The sequence below is a fragment of the Eschrichtius robustus genome, chromosome 7 (assembly GCF_028021215.1).
Source record: "Eschrichtius robustus isolate mEscRob2 chromosome 7, mEscRob2.pri, whole genome shotgun sequence".
Lineage (NCBI taxonomy): Eukaryota > Metazoa > Chordata > Mammalia > Artiodactyla > Eschrichtiidae > Eschrichtius > Eschrichtius robustus.
Window position 1 is genome coordinate 128,002,007 of NC_090830.1, and position 15,288 is coordinate 128,017,294.

The 15,288-nt window shown below is 41.4% G+C and overlaps 1 protein-coding gene across 1 annotated transcript in view; it reads left to right on the forward strand.

Annotated features, from left to right (window-relative positions):
• The first annotated feature begins 353 nt into the window (after positions 1–353).
• Positions 354–15,288, forward strand: part of INPP5F (inositol polyphosphate-5-phosphatase F) — a 90,855-nt gene continuing 75,920 nt past the window's right edge. Inside the window, exon 1 of the mRNA XM_068548664.1 lies at positions 354–538. Coding sequence (XP_068404765.1) covers positions 442–538 — 97 coding nt within the window. The 5' untranslated portion in view covers positions 354–441. The remainder of the gene's footprint in view (positions 539–15,288) is intronic.

Genomic DNA, 15,288 nt, shown 5'->3' on the forward strand with positions numbered 1-15,288 from the left:
GGAGGAACCAGGAGGAGAAACCCAGGAAAAGCTGGAGAAGAAGGCGGCGGGAATGGGCAGGAAGAGGAACGGAAAAGAGAAAGAAGCGGGGAGGAGACGGGGAGGGGGTGGAGCCTGGGAAAAGTCGGGGGAGAAGCCGGGGAAGGGGTGGGGAAGGGGGAGGAGCCATGAGAAGGAGCGGGGGCGGGGCCGATCAAGGGGCGGAGCCGGGGGAGAGGCCTCCAAGGCCGCCGCCGCCGCCGCCGGGGCGCGTTCTCCTCCCGCGGCTCCGGCAGCCGGGGCGCTCCCTCAGCCGCCGCTCCGCGAAGCGCGGGCTCTGGCGGCCCCGGCCGACGAGGACGCCCCGCGCGAACCGCCGCCTCTGGGGTCGCGGGGTCGCGGGGCTGCGGAGCCGCTGGCGCGCCCGGGCCGCCGCCGCCTCCCTCCGCGTCCGGGGCCGGCATGGAGCTCTTCCAAGCCAAGGACCACTACATCCTGCAGCAGGGCGAACGCGCGCTGTGGTGCAGCCGCCGCGACGGCAGCTTCCATCTCCGACCGGGTGAGGCTGGCGGCACGGGGTCGCCCTGGGCGGGCGGGGGGCGAGGAGGGGGCGCGGCCGGGGCCCCTCGGCCGGGGGCTGCGGATCTGGCGCCTCCTGCGGCCCTGGCGGGCGGGCGGGCGGGGCGGGGCGGGGCGGGCTCGAGCGAGGGCGCGCGATCTGTCATTATTTCCTGAGGGGAGGGAGCGCTGGCGTCGCCCCTGCCCCTCCGCGGGGGACAAAGGACTGGCGACCCTCGTCCCTCCGAGCGCGCTTCCGCGTCGCGATCTGCTCCGCTGCCCGGGCGAGGGGACGCGAGTCGAGCCGCCCGCAGTCGGGGTCGGGCCGGCGCCCACCAGAAAGTTCGAGCGAGGTGCTCCTGGCCTTAAAGGCCTCTTCCTCTCTGGAGTGGCCTCTGCCCGTCCTTCGGGACAAGTTCTGGGTTCGAATCCCGATCTCAGGCCAGAGGCGATCGCGCCAGTGTAGTGGAACGTCCTGCCGGAGCTTCAGTGCCTGTGGACATCTATGTGTTTCTGGTGGTCCTTTATCATTAAAGGCGTGACTTCATTCTGGTTACCTCATAGGCACTCGATTTACAGTGCCTTTTTTTTTTTTTAATTTTAGTATTACGGTTAAACTGTATCGTAATGTTCAACTTTTAATATTTTTGTGTGACTCAGTAGTGTGCGATACACTCTTGTGGGTCCATGTTTGGGTGTCATGTAAGCTGTCATGAGATGTCTAAGTCTACAACGATTAGTCTGCATTAGGAAAACTAGGTCACAGTGGTGAGTTAAACAGGGCAGTCGCTGCCCTCAGAGAGCTGACAGTCCCGGGGGGGGGGGGCGGTTTCCCTTGAGGGGCTCAGGAGCACCTCCCGCTTTGAGGTTGCCAGTACTTTTTCCTAATCACCGCAGATCTTTCATTTTAGGAGAAGTAAGAGAACAGAGTTCTTGAAAGAAATAGCCAGAGCATTTCAAGTTTACTTGTAATTCTTGTATGTAATCTATACAAAAGAATTTACATGGTATGAATTGGAAAGTATGAAAGGCACAAACGAACTTTTCATATACATCACAGCAGTTACCATTTATAGGAGGGTTTCCAAGGATCTGGTCCCTTAATATATTATTCCCAATCCTCACAACAACCTTACAAAGCAGGTGGTGATATCCTCTTTCTCAGGTGAGGAGACAGATGTGAAAGGTTGAGTAACTTGACTGAGGTCACAGAGAGTAGAATTGGCCCCCAGAACACTTTCTGGCCCGTCCCACTGCTTGCCTAGGAAGGCCTGCTCGTTGATTTGCTAGAGCAGTGAAGGAGAACTTATTTTTTTTCTAGGTTTTGGATGTATTTTCTTGCTATTACATTTTATTTCCTCTATTCAGAATGGAAGAGAAACTACTGCACCCAGATAAGGTTCTTTGATAATCTTGAGACGGGAGGTGTTGTAGATAGGCTAATTCTGGCCAGTCTCCAGTCATTCTCTTCTCCCTGTTTTCCCTGATTTGATCATTTGCCTGGTCTTTCTCCCCTCGCCCCACCCACAATGTTTGGATAAGGCTTCAAGTGCAGACTGAAGAAAAGTAGATTGCAAAATTCCCCAGGATGTCAAAGAGCCGGCTCTTTGGATTCTAAGAGCTTAAAATTAACTATGGCAGCTGGATGGAACTTGACATCATCTCTAACTCATTGGACAGAACACTTTTCTGTACTTCATTTCCTCAGCTATAAAATGAGGGTTGGACTTTTTGGTCCTTGTGCATAATGAAATGTTTTTGAAACAGTGCCAATTTAAGTGTTTGTTCAGTGTACCTCTTTGAGGACAATAGTTGATGTGTTTCATGAAGAACACTCAGGAAATCTCTAGGTCACCTCTGTATTGGGACAGTGAATTGAAGCATATGTAGATAGAGGTGGACGTGGTTGTCTCCATTTCTAGGGCTACTCTCTCCTTTCTCTTAGCCTCTAAGATTGACAGAGATGAACCAAGCAGGTGGAATTACATGGAAGGAGGTAAGGTCCCAGGAGTCCTCTGAATAGATGGCTTTAAATGAATTATGTGTCATTCTGTTTGGTTTGTGTTCATTTCTTGTACACAGGAACCTGTCCAGTCCTAACAGCTTTAGGGATAAGTTGCTTCCCTCACGAGAAGTAAGTCAACCCTTCCAGGGTGCTGGCTAGTAGCTTACCTTTCAGTGGAAGGATACTTAAACCCATACTTCTGAGCTGAAGCTCAGATGATCATGCTACAGGCTTAAGCCTTTAAGGAATATTCACAGGGAAACCTGGGCCTAGATTTTGGATTAACCCATGTGGTTTGAATTACTGTTTATATATCCAAAGTCCATATCAGAAGGCAAATTAACTTTTTCTGAATAAAGTGGTTGTAGCCTTTGCAATTAAGTTTATCTCACTTCTTAGACTTATTTAAAATTCTCCATTTTATTGGATCATTTCCCTCTGCTTTTACAGCCAGTTTTGCTATTGTTTGTAATGCAAGCATTTAAAATCTTTCATAGTTTCTTACTGGTTATTCAACTGAGTAAATTACTGGCCATGTCCTTTTCTTTCTAAAGGGCAGTATCATAAGACCAAAAAAGCCTGTGAGCCTTGTGATTTTTATGTTTGTGGCAACTTGAAACAGGACTTTTCTTCTAGTGACATCAGAAGGATCAGTATTGATATTTAAGTCTAAAGTGACCATTTCCTTAGTCTGGAATGTTTGTTACTGTCAGTCTCTTTTCCTGCCTAGTTTATTTTGTAAGACCCAGTTCAGATGCCACCCCTACTCTGTGCTCACCATAGCCTGCATTCCTGGGGCAGAATTATTGGTCACCTTTTTGTGTTTCCAGGTGCTTTAGACACTTGGTACACACGTTAGTTATAGCCCTGACTGTATCATATAATAATAGTTTGCTTCCTTCTTCCCCAGTGGACAGAGCATTCGTCAAGGCAAGGACCACGTTCTACTCATCTTGGTATCTCTGAGCTTTAGAGTGCTTAGGACACAGAAGGCATTTTTGGTTGAGTTGAGCCGAATTAATTTAAGTCCAGGTTTTCTCTCAGTACTATCATTGCCACAAATATAGGATGTTGTGTTATGCTTATTACTCATTTTAGGCCCTGTTTTAAATGTCTTCTAATTGGGGTGGAAAATCTCTGTCCAGCTGGATAAGGAAATAAATGTGAGGAAAGGTGCATTTCCACTTATGTTGTTTTTCTATCTGATTTAACGTCACTTAAAAAAAAAATCTTTGTGATGGTATTCCTTATTTTCTTCTTTAACATTGTTTAAATTTTTTCTTCTAAGTAGTTGAGTGTTTTTTCTGGTTTTCCATTTTTTTAAGGTTAGTGAGTAGTCTGTATTCATACTTAGAACTGCTTTTTTGGTGGATGCTTATATCTCTTGCAGGGTAATGACCACCAGAGGAAAATATTTAGACTTGTTTTATTTTCAACCAGGGAAAATGATGAAGCACTGTGTAAACGTTCAATAATCTCTTGAGAGTGGGGTTTCACTATCTGAGAATAAGGGCTGTAATTTAAAGACTTAAAAAGCAATATAATATAGCCCACTGGTGAGCAAGGGTGATATGGTCTTATCTCTTTAATCTTAAAACTGCTTCCACTTGTCCTTGTAGCTTTGTCTGATAGGACAGTGTTATATAATTTACTGCTGCGTATTGCTTCATTCTATTCTGAGACTGACCACGAAAAGATGGTAGAGCATCTGTCATACACATAACATTCATAAGCATGTAAACTATTTAGAGAGAGATGAAACACTGAATGATAAATACCAGTGAACAGTTTTTGGAGGGGGATGCTAGTTTTCAGAATGTACAGAAACATAAAAATGCATTCCTGTTTTTCTTATTTTTTGATAATGAAATTACTTTTAATATGTCATATGAAAATTTTTTTGAATGAGAAATTAGTTACAGAATTGAAATCTAAATAGAACTTTTGTCTGTTTTGCAGAATCATATTTTATGAAACTGTATCCAGTTTAGACTTTTGTGTTATTTGGTATTTACTTTGAAAAAATTTTTTAACTTTACCTTTTTAAAAAATCATGTTTGCTAAAAATTCACCGCTTACCATGACAAAATGTAATAGGGCATTTTAATTTAAAAATTAGTTATTAAATATATTGTAAAAATCTTTTTAGCCATTTTTGTTGCTGTTGAATAACCAGTTTTTTCCCCTAGTGTCTTTAGTTTTCAGTTTCTTTTAAATGGCTTACCAATTTTATACCTTGAACACTTCTTACCCCATATTTTATATTTCTAACAGGCTAGCAGTTGGATTGAACAAATCTGTAAACTTATTTTGTGAACATTTATTGTTATGCATGCAAGATACAAAACACATCTTTCCAAAAAATTTCCCCCTTTCTTTGGCTTAAAAAAAAAAAGATAGTCTTTGTAGGGTGAATTATGACAATTTTTGGAATCAGGTTTTACAGCTAGAGGGAAGTTTTTGTGCATATTGTCTGCTTTGTCAACTGAGATTAATAGTAGCTAATAACAACAGCTTTTATTTACTAAGCATTTTTCTGAACCAGACACTGTTCTAAGCCCTTTATGTGTACTGTTTCATGTCATCCCCACAATAAAACTTAGGGGGAGGGGTTTTATTATTATTTTACAGGCACAGAGAAGTAATTTGTCCAAGTTCAAAGAATAAGAGGGAGAGCCAGACTTCTAACCCCATATTGACTCCAAAGCCAAGTTTTTCTCAATATTGACAAAAATGTCTTATAAACCTTTCTACCTTCTTTTTTTTTCCCTTTCTACCTTCTTGACCACAAAGTTGTAGGATTTATATTTTTATGGGTAATATCTGAAATGTATTTAGCTGTCATAGTCATTATAGTGTAGCCTATGTAGAGAATAAAATCGCCTCTGAAATGTCAAAGTATGCACGTTGAGGAAGGATCTATGTAGAATGAAAAGGCTGATGATGGGACTATTGGTCTGTTCTTTGACCTTTCACCTGTCCTCACTCTTTTCTTGCAAATCTAGTTTATATAGTTACAGGGAATATCGTTATATAATAGGTTGACTAGTTTTTCCAGTTACGGTCAGTTTGTAAGGTTTCTCTTCTTAAGTTTTTACATTTGCAGGTTGTGGAGGGAATAGATAGAGGGAAGATCTTGGAGCAGAAACACTGATACGTACTGGATGGGAACTATTTCAGCCAGTGTTGAGCAACCTGAAGCCTTCTCAGTCTAACTTTGCAAGAGTTCCAGATCCAGTTTCACAGACGTCCTTTCAGAGCGCGTAAAGCAGAGAGGGAATGGAGGAGAAAAAGTCTTCAGGGCAACCACTTCTGAAGAGGGGAGGGACCTTTGTAGCATCACTGATTCCTAGATGCTTGTGTTCTGGCCATGCCAGCAGAGGCCAGGACTTGCCAAAGGCTGGCTTCAGAGGAGAGGCAGTATCCAGGCCTTTAGGATAGAGCATGCAGGTGCCAGAAACCAAGGTGCCCTGACAGCTTGGTCTTCTGGGAACGTGGCTACTTTGGTGCTGCTCCAGGATGTCCAGCAGCACGACTTTCCCGTATCCCACCTGCCCAGCCTAACTCAGCCCAAGCAGGGAGAAGGAGATGTAGATTCATTACTATATCCCTAGCACCTGGCCCACTGCAGGTCTTCTGTAAAAATTGCATTGAATGAATTGAAATAATTCTAGTTTCTGGTTGACCCTGTGTACCTTGAGCAGCAAAGAGGTTGTTGGGAGGATTAAATGGAGAACATAAGAACAGAAGACTAAAACGCTGCATCTCTTACCAACTTCAAAAAATGTGCTAATTTCTCATTGTCGTTTTATTCAGGAAACGGGGGAATCTAACTTTGAATTCTGTGGGATTCAATAAATCTTTTCTTTTTTTAATGAAAATAGATGAGACCCAAAGACATTTTAATTTTTCTCTAACTGACCCTATGCCAAAAAAAAAAGATTGTTGGCTGATTTTGGTTCTTATGATTTATGACAAAAGTAGCTGATGTATTTGCAGATGGATACTAGACTATCGGAAAATCAAACTAATTTGGCTATAGTATTGATTCAGTGCATTCTCAGAGCCATAGTCTGACCTTGATGTGGTTTTATGGGGATTTAAATGTGTTAGAGCTTTATAAGCTGCATTACTATCTCTCTGTAAACCTTTCCGTAAACTGTTCTATTCCTGTTCAAATATGTTTTAAAATATAAACTTTTAAAATCTAGTCTTGCAAACACAAACCTGAGAAGTAACAGCAATCTCATAGAACCTGTAACAAATTACTCATTAGCTGGGCTAAGTCATAATCATATGTGTCAGACAACCATAAATGAGCTGAGAAGAATATTTGAATTAGAGTATGTTTACCAAAATAGAGAAATAATACATTACTTTATTATCAGTAGCTGTTGATAATACATTAAGTCATATTTAAGTAGTATTTAAAAAGTGAGGGTGAGCACTGCACATTTAGCATTATAGTACTATCAGAACACATACTGCTAGTATCTTAATTAAATCCCATGCTCTGTTAGGATGACTCATTTTCTGGTTGCTGTGAGACCCTTAAAGGAACTGCTCTCATTCACGAAAAAGCATCCACTCCTGCCAACTTTTTGGTAAGGCTGGTTGAGGGAAGTACAGGTTGATTTTAGGTCAGTGTTCCTTGTTGTTTTTTTCTTTTTAAGTTACCTCATTTTAATTGCAGATTCTTTCACATTTAACCTTGAATTTCTTTAACTTCACAGTGGGATATTTAAAAATACATTTAAAGTACATTAATTTTTCTTTATGAAAATTTATGAATCTTATTCTTTGAAATCTCTTTTTACTTATACTAAACTTCAAATTCCAGTTTCTGCAGTGGTCAACATATATAATTTGAAATAGTCCTAACGTGTAACTGAAATGTTGGGACATTTTAAACGTGCCACAGTGCTCTTAATTTTAGTAGTTTGCGTGTATAATATTAATGATGCTTCATGGTGTCATTATACATTGCTTTTATGCCAGATACAAACATTCTTCTCCCTATTTCCAGCGCAATAACCCTCCCCTCCCCCAGGGAACAGTTGTGGTGGGTAGACCAAAGAGTTTGGCAGAGTTTCTAGTTTGCTAGTCTCCCTCTGGGCAGTTGTTCTTCTTGACTTCCAGGATTCACCTCTAGTAGCTATTGCATTTATCCCCCTTTGCACCTTTCAAATACTCCCTTTTCTCAAAGAAGCAGCCCTCCGCCCCGACAACTAATTTAGTATTCTATTCCTTTCTCCTTCCAAATTATATTAAGTCTGAAATTCTGTGAAGTCATTTATTTATTATTTCAACAAACATTTATTGAAGATCTGTCTTCTAGGCATTGTGCCAAGGTAAAAAGACGGATAAAATACTGTCTCTACCCTATAGCTCAGGTAGTGGTCCAACAAGGGAAAGGCATACACAGGATTCTAGAGTGACAGATACTGTGATAGAGCTGAGTTCTGTGGGAGATTTGAGCTGGGTCTTGAAGTTCAAAGTCTCTGTTTTTTCCCAAGATAGTGGAAATCTATTTTTCTTCCTAATAAAGAAATGGGAAGAAAGGTGTTCTTTTATTTGAGTCTCTGAAGTTCCTTCCAGCTGTAAATTGTCTGTGATTGTTTCTGTCTTAAGAGTGGAAAGTCCTGGAAGAAACTGGCTGTGTGCCTAGTGGACTTTAATGGATATATATCTTTTTTTTGCCTTGCCTTGCCGGAAATAACTTTGTATGCACAGTGCCTTGGTTCTAATTAAGTACTCAAAAAAAAAAAAAAAAAAAGAAAGAAAAAGAAAAAAGTTTATGAGAATGAACAGTGCCTAACTGGCCAGACTGAAATAGTACAGGTTCTCCCCTGTACCTCCCACCGCACAGGACACTCTGCTGTGGCCCTTGTTTGATCTAGAAGCAGTTCTTCATTTGAGGGCAATTAAAATGGCAGATCCTAGACCTGATGGTGTGTTTGAAGGTAGAGCTTTTTGTTGGTAAGGACCTATGGTATCAGAATGACTATACAGACGATCCTAGATGGAAGAGTAAGTTTTGAACAGAGTCTTCAGGAAAAGCTAGGAAATTATTTAAACGCCAACAGAGACAAAGGTTGCATCTATTTTATGTTCGAAGTGCTAATTTTATGCATCTCAGTTACCGGCTCTAAAATGAGTTAAGGAAAATACCAACTGTTAGCTCACCTGTGCTCTTATTTAGCTCTCAGAATCCTATTTCTTTTTTTTGTCTTTTTCTAAAGATTTATTTATTTATTTATTTTGGCTGCGTTGGGTCTTTTTTTAAAAAATTAATTTATTTATTTATGGCTGCATTGGGTCTTCGTTGCTGTGCGGGCTTTCTCTAGTTGTGTTGAGTGGGGGCTACCCTTCGTTGAGGTGTGCGGGCCACTCATTGCGGTGGCTCCTCTTGTTGCGGAGCACAGGTTCTAGGCGCGTGGCTTCACTACTTGTGGCTCGCGGGCTGTAGAGTGCAGGCCAGGCAGTTGTGGCGCAAGGGCTCAGTTGCTCCTTGGCATGTGGGATCTTCCCGGACCAGGGATCAAACCCGTGTCCCCTGCATTGGCAGGCAGATTCTTAACCACTGTGCCACCAGGAAAGTCCCTGCGTTGGGTCTTTGTCGCTGCGTGTGGCCCTTCTATAGTTGTGGTGAGTGGGGGCTACTCTATTGCTGTGCACGGGCTTCTCATTGCGGTGGCTTCTCTTGTTGCGAGCACAGGCTCTAGGCACACGGCCTCAGTAGTTGTGGCTCACGGGCTCTAGAGCGGAGGCTCAGTAGTTGTGGCACACGGGCTTAGTTGCTCCGCGGCATGTGGGATCTTCCCCGACCAGGGATTGAACCCGTGTTCAATATCCCTGCATTGGCAGGCAGATTCTTAACCGCTGCGTCACCAGGGAAGTCCTATCACAGGATATTGAATATAGTTCCCTGTGCTATACAGTAGGACCTTGTTGTTTATTCATCTTATGTATATTAGTTTGCATCTGCTAATCACACACTCCCAATCCTTCCTTCTCCCCCACCCGCTCTCCCTTGGCAACCACAAGTCTGTTCTCTATGTCTTTCTGTTTCTGTTTCATAGATACGTTCATTTGTGTTGTATTTAGATTTCATATATGTGATATCATATGGTATTTGTCTTTCTCTTTCTGACTTACTTCGCTTAGTACGATAATCTCTAAGTCCATTCATATTGCTGCAAATGGCATTATTTCATTCTTTTTTATGGCTGAGTAATATTCTGTTACATATATGTATACCACATCTTCTTTATACATTCATCTGTCAATGGACATTCAGGTTGTTTCCATGTCTTGGCTATTGTAAGTAGTGCTGCTATGAACATAGGGGTGTATGTATCCTTTTGAATTATAGTTTTGCCTGGGTATATGCCCAGGAGTGGATTGCTAGCTCATATGGCAACTCTATTTTTAGTTTTCTGAGGAACCTCCATACTGTTTTCCATAATGGCTGCACCAATCTACATTCCCACCAACAGCATAGGAGGGTTCTCTTTTTTCCACACCCTCTCCAACATTTGTTATTTGTAGACTTTTTAATGATGGCCATTCTGACCAGTGTGAGGTGTTACCTCATTGTAGTTTTGATTTGCATTTCTCTGATAATTAGTGATGTTGAGCATCTTTTCATGTACCTGTTGGCCATCTGTATGTCTTCTTTGGAGATATGTCTATTGAGGTCTTCTGCCCAAAAAACAATTTCTAATATCCTTTATGATCAAAACTTTGTGACCCTCTTGCTGCACTGTAATTAGATCCCAGTTTTAATAGAAAAGTCTAGAAATTCTTCGGATCCCTTTCCTAGGTAGTATATCTCATCTTTTAACTATTCTTAGGGTTTTTTGGTTGTTTCTTTTTTTCCCTTAGGGTTATTTTTTTAAACGTATTTTTTTATACTAGCTTACACCGACTTTTTGCTTATTCACTATATATTATGAGCTCTTTATTCAGTTTATGGTACTTAATTACATGAAAGAATTTCAAGCTGTCCACGGCACAAGCGTCATCTTTGAATCACTCAGGATAAAACTATAGCTACTAATGCAGGTTCCAACTAGTAACCTATAATCACTTCGACCTGTAATTCTCAACCTGGCTGTACATTAGAATCACCTGGGGGAGATTTACAAAATACCTGTGCCTGGGTCCCACCGTAACCCAACAGTCAGACTCTCGAGGAGTGGGGCCCAGGCATCAGTATTTGTAAAGCTCCCATATGGTGATAATGAGCAGCCAGGATCCAGGATCGTTGAGCTGGAGTTCACACTGGGAAAGCAGCAGCTGCTAGAACTTCTAAAGTGGATTAGCTCTTTAGCTTGCTGAATGCTGGAAAATAATTACTATTAGAGAGTTCAGAGAAACATGTATCAAAATTTGCACTTATAAGATGGCATCTGAATCAAATTATTCCGTAACCTTTTTTTCTGGCCTAATTAAATTTTGAGAATTTAAGTATGGATGAGCTAACCATTGGAACTTTTAGTTCCTCATTGTAGAACCCTTTTCCTCATCTGTTTGACTTTGGTGTTGGTAACTGTCTTTTCAGAGCAATAATGTCCTTTTGTCTTTAGCAGGAAATGAAACTTGGGTCTGATTATGTATGCATACACTAGCACCTTTTTTTTTTTTTTTTTTTTGACACAAGTGAAACTGCCTGTAAGCTTCAGCAGCTGTGCAAAACCCAGGCTTGTTCTTGGGCGGAGGGAGCGCCATCACTCTGGGCTCTTGGAATGAGTGACTCATGCTCTCTGCAGGCACACAGTACTTAATCACTTGTTTTCTGTGTACCAGGAGGAAGAGGGCATATGAAAATAGAAGCCATGTACTGCCAAATGGATCTGAAATAAGAGTGGAAATGTTGACCTAATGGGTCAAACAATTGAGCTTATGACAAACTACTTATGTCTTTGGGTGTATGTTACTTTAATGGTTTCACGAATTAAAATTTGGCATTATTTCTAAAATACTATGCTTTTGTAATTTGTAAGCAGCTCTACTCTTTACTAGATAACCTTGATAATCCTAAATTTTAAAACCTATTTGCAAACTTCAAATGTTTCTCTTTTGAAATTGCGGAATTTCAAAATTGGAATATACCTTTCATTGCAATACACCTTTCGAAGGAAGGATTAGAAAGCAGTGTTTGTTGGAGCAGATCAGTTACATGGCTGTTCTTTGTGGAAGGAAGGGACAAGCCCACTGGCCATTTTCCCTGCTATTCCAATGCCTTCTGCCTCCAGAGTAGGCATTAATAATGGTGACAGAGTGTCCATTACTAAGCATAGTTGCTACATATGCCTAGACCAGTATGGTTCATACATGTCCTCTATACAAACACTCTGCTAATGCTTTTATTTATTTTTATCTCCTTAATGAAGAGTAACAGATTAAAAAATACACACACACATATTTTGAAGTGTCTGTTGTGTGCCAGGAACTGTACCAGGCATAAAGTCATAGCGGCTCAAAAAGACACACTCAGCCTCCCTTCTTGTGCCGGTTATATATAGCCTGTTTCAGGCCTTCCTCCACTGGCTTGTCGCTGTATTGGTGTGAGAAGCTGTGGGCACCTGCTAGAGATTTTAAGATAATTTAAAGTTTCCCAGAATTTTTAGTTAAGTCTTTCATTGTGAGAAATCACATGCTCATCGTTTATTATATTTATTGAAAGGGAAATGCTTTTATTACTGAAAGTGCCCATATAGCAAAGACTTGTTTTGGGATTTTCTTTAAAAGCAATCTTAGTCTTATTAAAAGTCGAAGAGAATAAGCAATTGGTAGGAGAAATTTTCCAAGTTACGCTTTCATGCTTGCTTCTACTCATTTATTGATTTGGTTCAATAACTATTGAATGAGTCCCTGTTGTGTGTCAAACACTGTGCTAGGCTGCAGGCATACAGTGGTAAACAAAATAGGCCTAGAATTAAATAAACTGATAGAAGAGTCAAGACTTAATAGTCTGTCTTTTAATTGGTAAGTTGAAACTTTATGTTTATTATAATTATTAATATATTAATGAGTTATTTCCACCTTTTATTCATGTTTTCCATTTATTGTGCTTTTCTCAGTTTTTTTGTTCTGTCACCTTTTACTGTGTTCCATAGGATGGTATGAATTTTATTTTTGTTTTTACTTTAAAAATTTTTTAATTTTCTGGATGGTATGAATTTTTATCAGATGTCTTTCTGTTGCTGATTAAAAGCTACCTATTCTGGTTTTTGTTCTTCTATGGTTTCTCAAAACTTAGGACCCCAGTACTTATTTTCATGTATATAACGAAAGTCTACTGATGTCTGTGTCTTTTTCCCAAGTATATTTTAACCTTCATTTAGACTCTACCGCTTCTAGATTTCCCCTCTCCAGTGTAGGGGACTTTAGGGGAGGGGAGGAAGCTGGCAGTTATGCTTGATTTGCTATTTGGACCTGAGTTGGGTTGCTAGGACTGTTTCTGCGTGCCTAATTTTGAGCTACATCAGAGCCCTGTATCTGTTTCACATTCTGAAGAAACAGAATTTTGGGAGCATATCTAAGCATTGAGATATTTTCATAAAACATTTATTACTCTCAGAAGGCTTTTAGGGATTATGGCCTTAAGATTTAATGTAAAAAACAATCGAAGTTGGGTTTTTCCTTTTTTATCCTTTCCTTTTTAAATAAAAAGCCGTATGTAGACCCTTGAAATAAAAATCTATGGAGAGATTTAGTGAGTGCTAGGAACCTGGAATTTTAAATGCATATACCTTTTCCAACTTGAGGTAAAAGTTATTGAATGTTTATGTGCCAGACATTGTGCTGGGTACTTTCACATAATTCTTCCATTTAATCCTCATAAAAATCCTGTAAGTTAGATGGAATATCTGCTTATGAAAGAGGGACCTGAAGTTGAAAGGGGTTCCAAGACTGCAGTAGAGCTGGGATTTTTCACTCGGGATGTGGAACGCAGGCTGTGCCCATGTCACTCAAATCTCTTGACTCTGTCCAGTCTTCCAGTTGCAGATTTGGAACCAGGTCACCCTCATGCACACTCCTGTCACCTGGCTTTAGGCTTGCCTTCTCACATCCATCCTCTACATACTAGCCCCAATGTTCAATCTCAAATGCAAATCTGCCCTCTCTGGAGGAAATGTCTCCTGAATTTACTGCCTGTGGTCCTCCTGAGTTGGTCCCTGTTTGGTTTTTCAGCCTCATTCTTACAGCTTCCTGCCTTTTACCTTAAGGGCTTACAGTACCAAACCGTTTAGAGTCCTCCTTGCATTCAGTAAATATTTGAGTGCCTGTTATGTGTTAAACAGTCTGCTGCATGTGGGCCTGCCCAGGGCTTTTCTCATGATCCAGATGGAGGAGGTCTTGGCCCTGGACAAGGATAGTGGCCGTGGGGATGGAGAGAAGTGAAACATTCATCAGATATGAGGAGGTAGAATCAACAGGACTTGGTGAGGAAGAAAGCTGTTTTTTTTTTTTTTGGCCGCGTCGTGCAGCTTGTGGGATCTCAGTTCCCCAACCAGGGATTGAACCCACACCACAGCAGTGAAAGTCCGGAATCCTAACCACTAGGCCACCAGGGAACTCCCAGGAAGAAAGCATTTTGACTGTCTCCCAGGTTCTGGCTTGTGTGGCTGGAATGATGGTGGTGAGCTGAAAGCCCCATATAAATTTAAAATGAGAGTATTATATCTGAGTAATTACACATGGTAGGGAAACTTATGGTGTTAGAGGTATGATAGAGCCCTGGACTGAGAGTGGGTTATGGGGTTTTGATTCTAACAAGCTGTGTAGTTAGTATTGGACACTTTTCCTCTGCCAGCCATGATATCTTTATTTGAAATAGAGCAGATGACTTTAACTTTGTTACTTCAAATACTGAACCCTTCTAACGTGATTCAGTGCAAATTATCCGACTCCAACCTGCTTCTCCTTTCCGTGTCATTCATTCATTTGTCTGTTCAGCATTTGGAGCCTGCTGTATATCATGCACTTGGGACATAAAGCTGAATGAGATCAGGTCTCAATGAATTTTCTGTTCTTGATGAGCTTCCTGTTCAGTCAGGGAGACAGGCAAGTCAGTAATTAGGTGCATTAAACCAAAATGAGATGCCACGATGCGTATACGAGCAGGGTTCAGGGGGACCACAAAAGAGAACCTGATCAGTTCTGCTGGGTGGGTGGAGTGGGGAATGTGTCAGGGAACACCAGTGCGCCTTGTTCTGAGTCTGGAATGAACAGCAGGCTGAAGTGGGTGGGGAGCAGCATTCCAGGCCCAGGCTGTGCACACTTCTGGATGATTGTAGGAAGACAAGGATGCTGGGGTGGGGAGGCGGGAAGAGGGTAGACAGGAGCGGCCCGCGCTGGGCCTTGAGAGCCTTTCCAAGGAATTTGGACTTTGTTTCTCAGGCTCTGGGGAGTCGGAGAAGAAGTATGACTGGATTTACAATGTTCTATGTTGTATGTATTTTTTTCATGCCTAATGTATTTCTTTTACAATATCAATGTTAGACAAACTAGACTTTAGGGCAAAGAGCATTATTTGAAATAAAGCCAGTTATTACATCCTGATAAACGGAGCAATTCACCAGGAAGATATAATAATCCTGAATCTGTATGTGCCTGACAACATAGTCTCAAAAAATATGAGGCAAAAATTAAGAAGGAAAAGTACACAAAGCATGAGATTAAAAAAAAAAACAAAACCCTGTCAAAGTATTAGGCTAAGCAGTCAAAAAATTAGC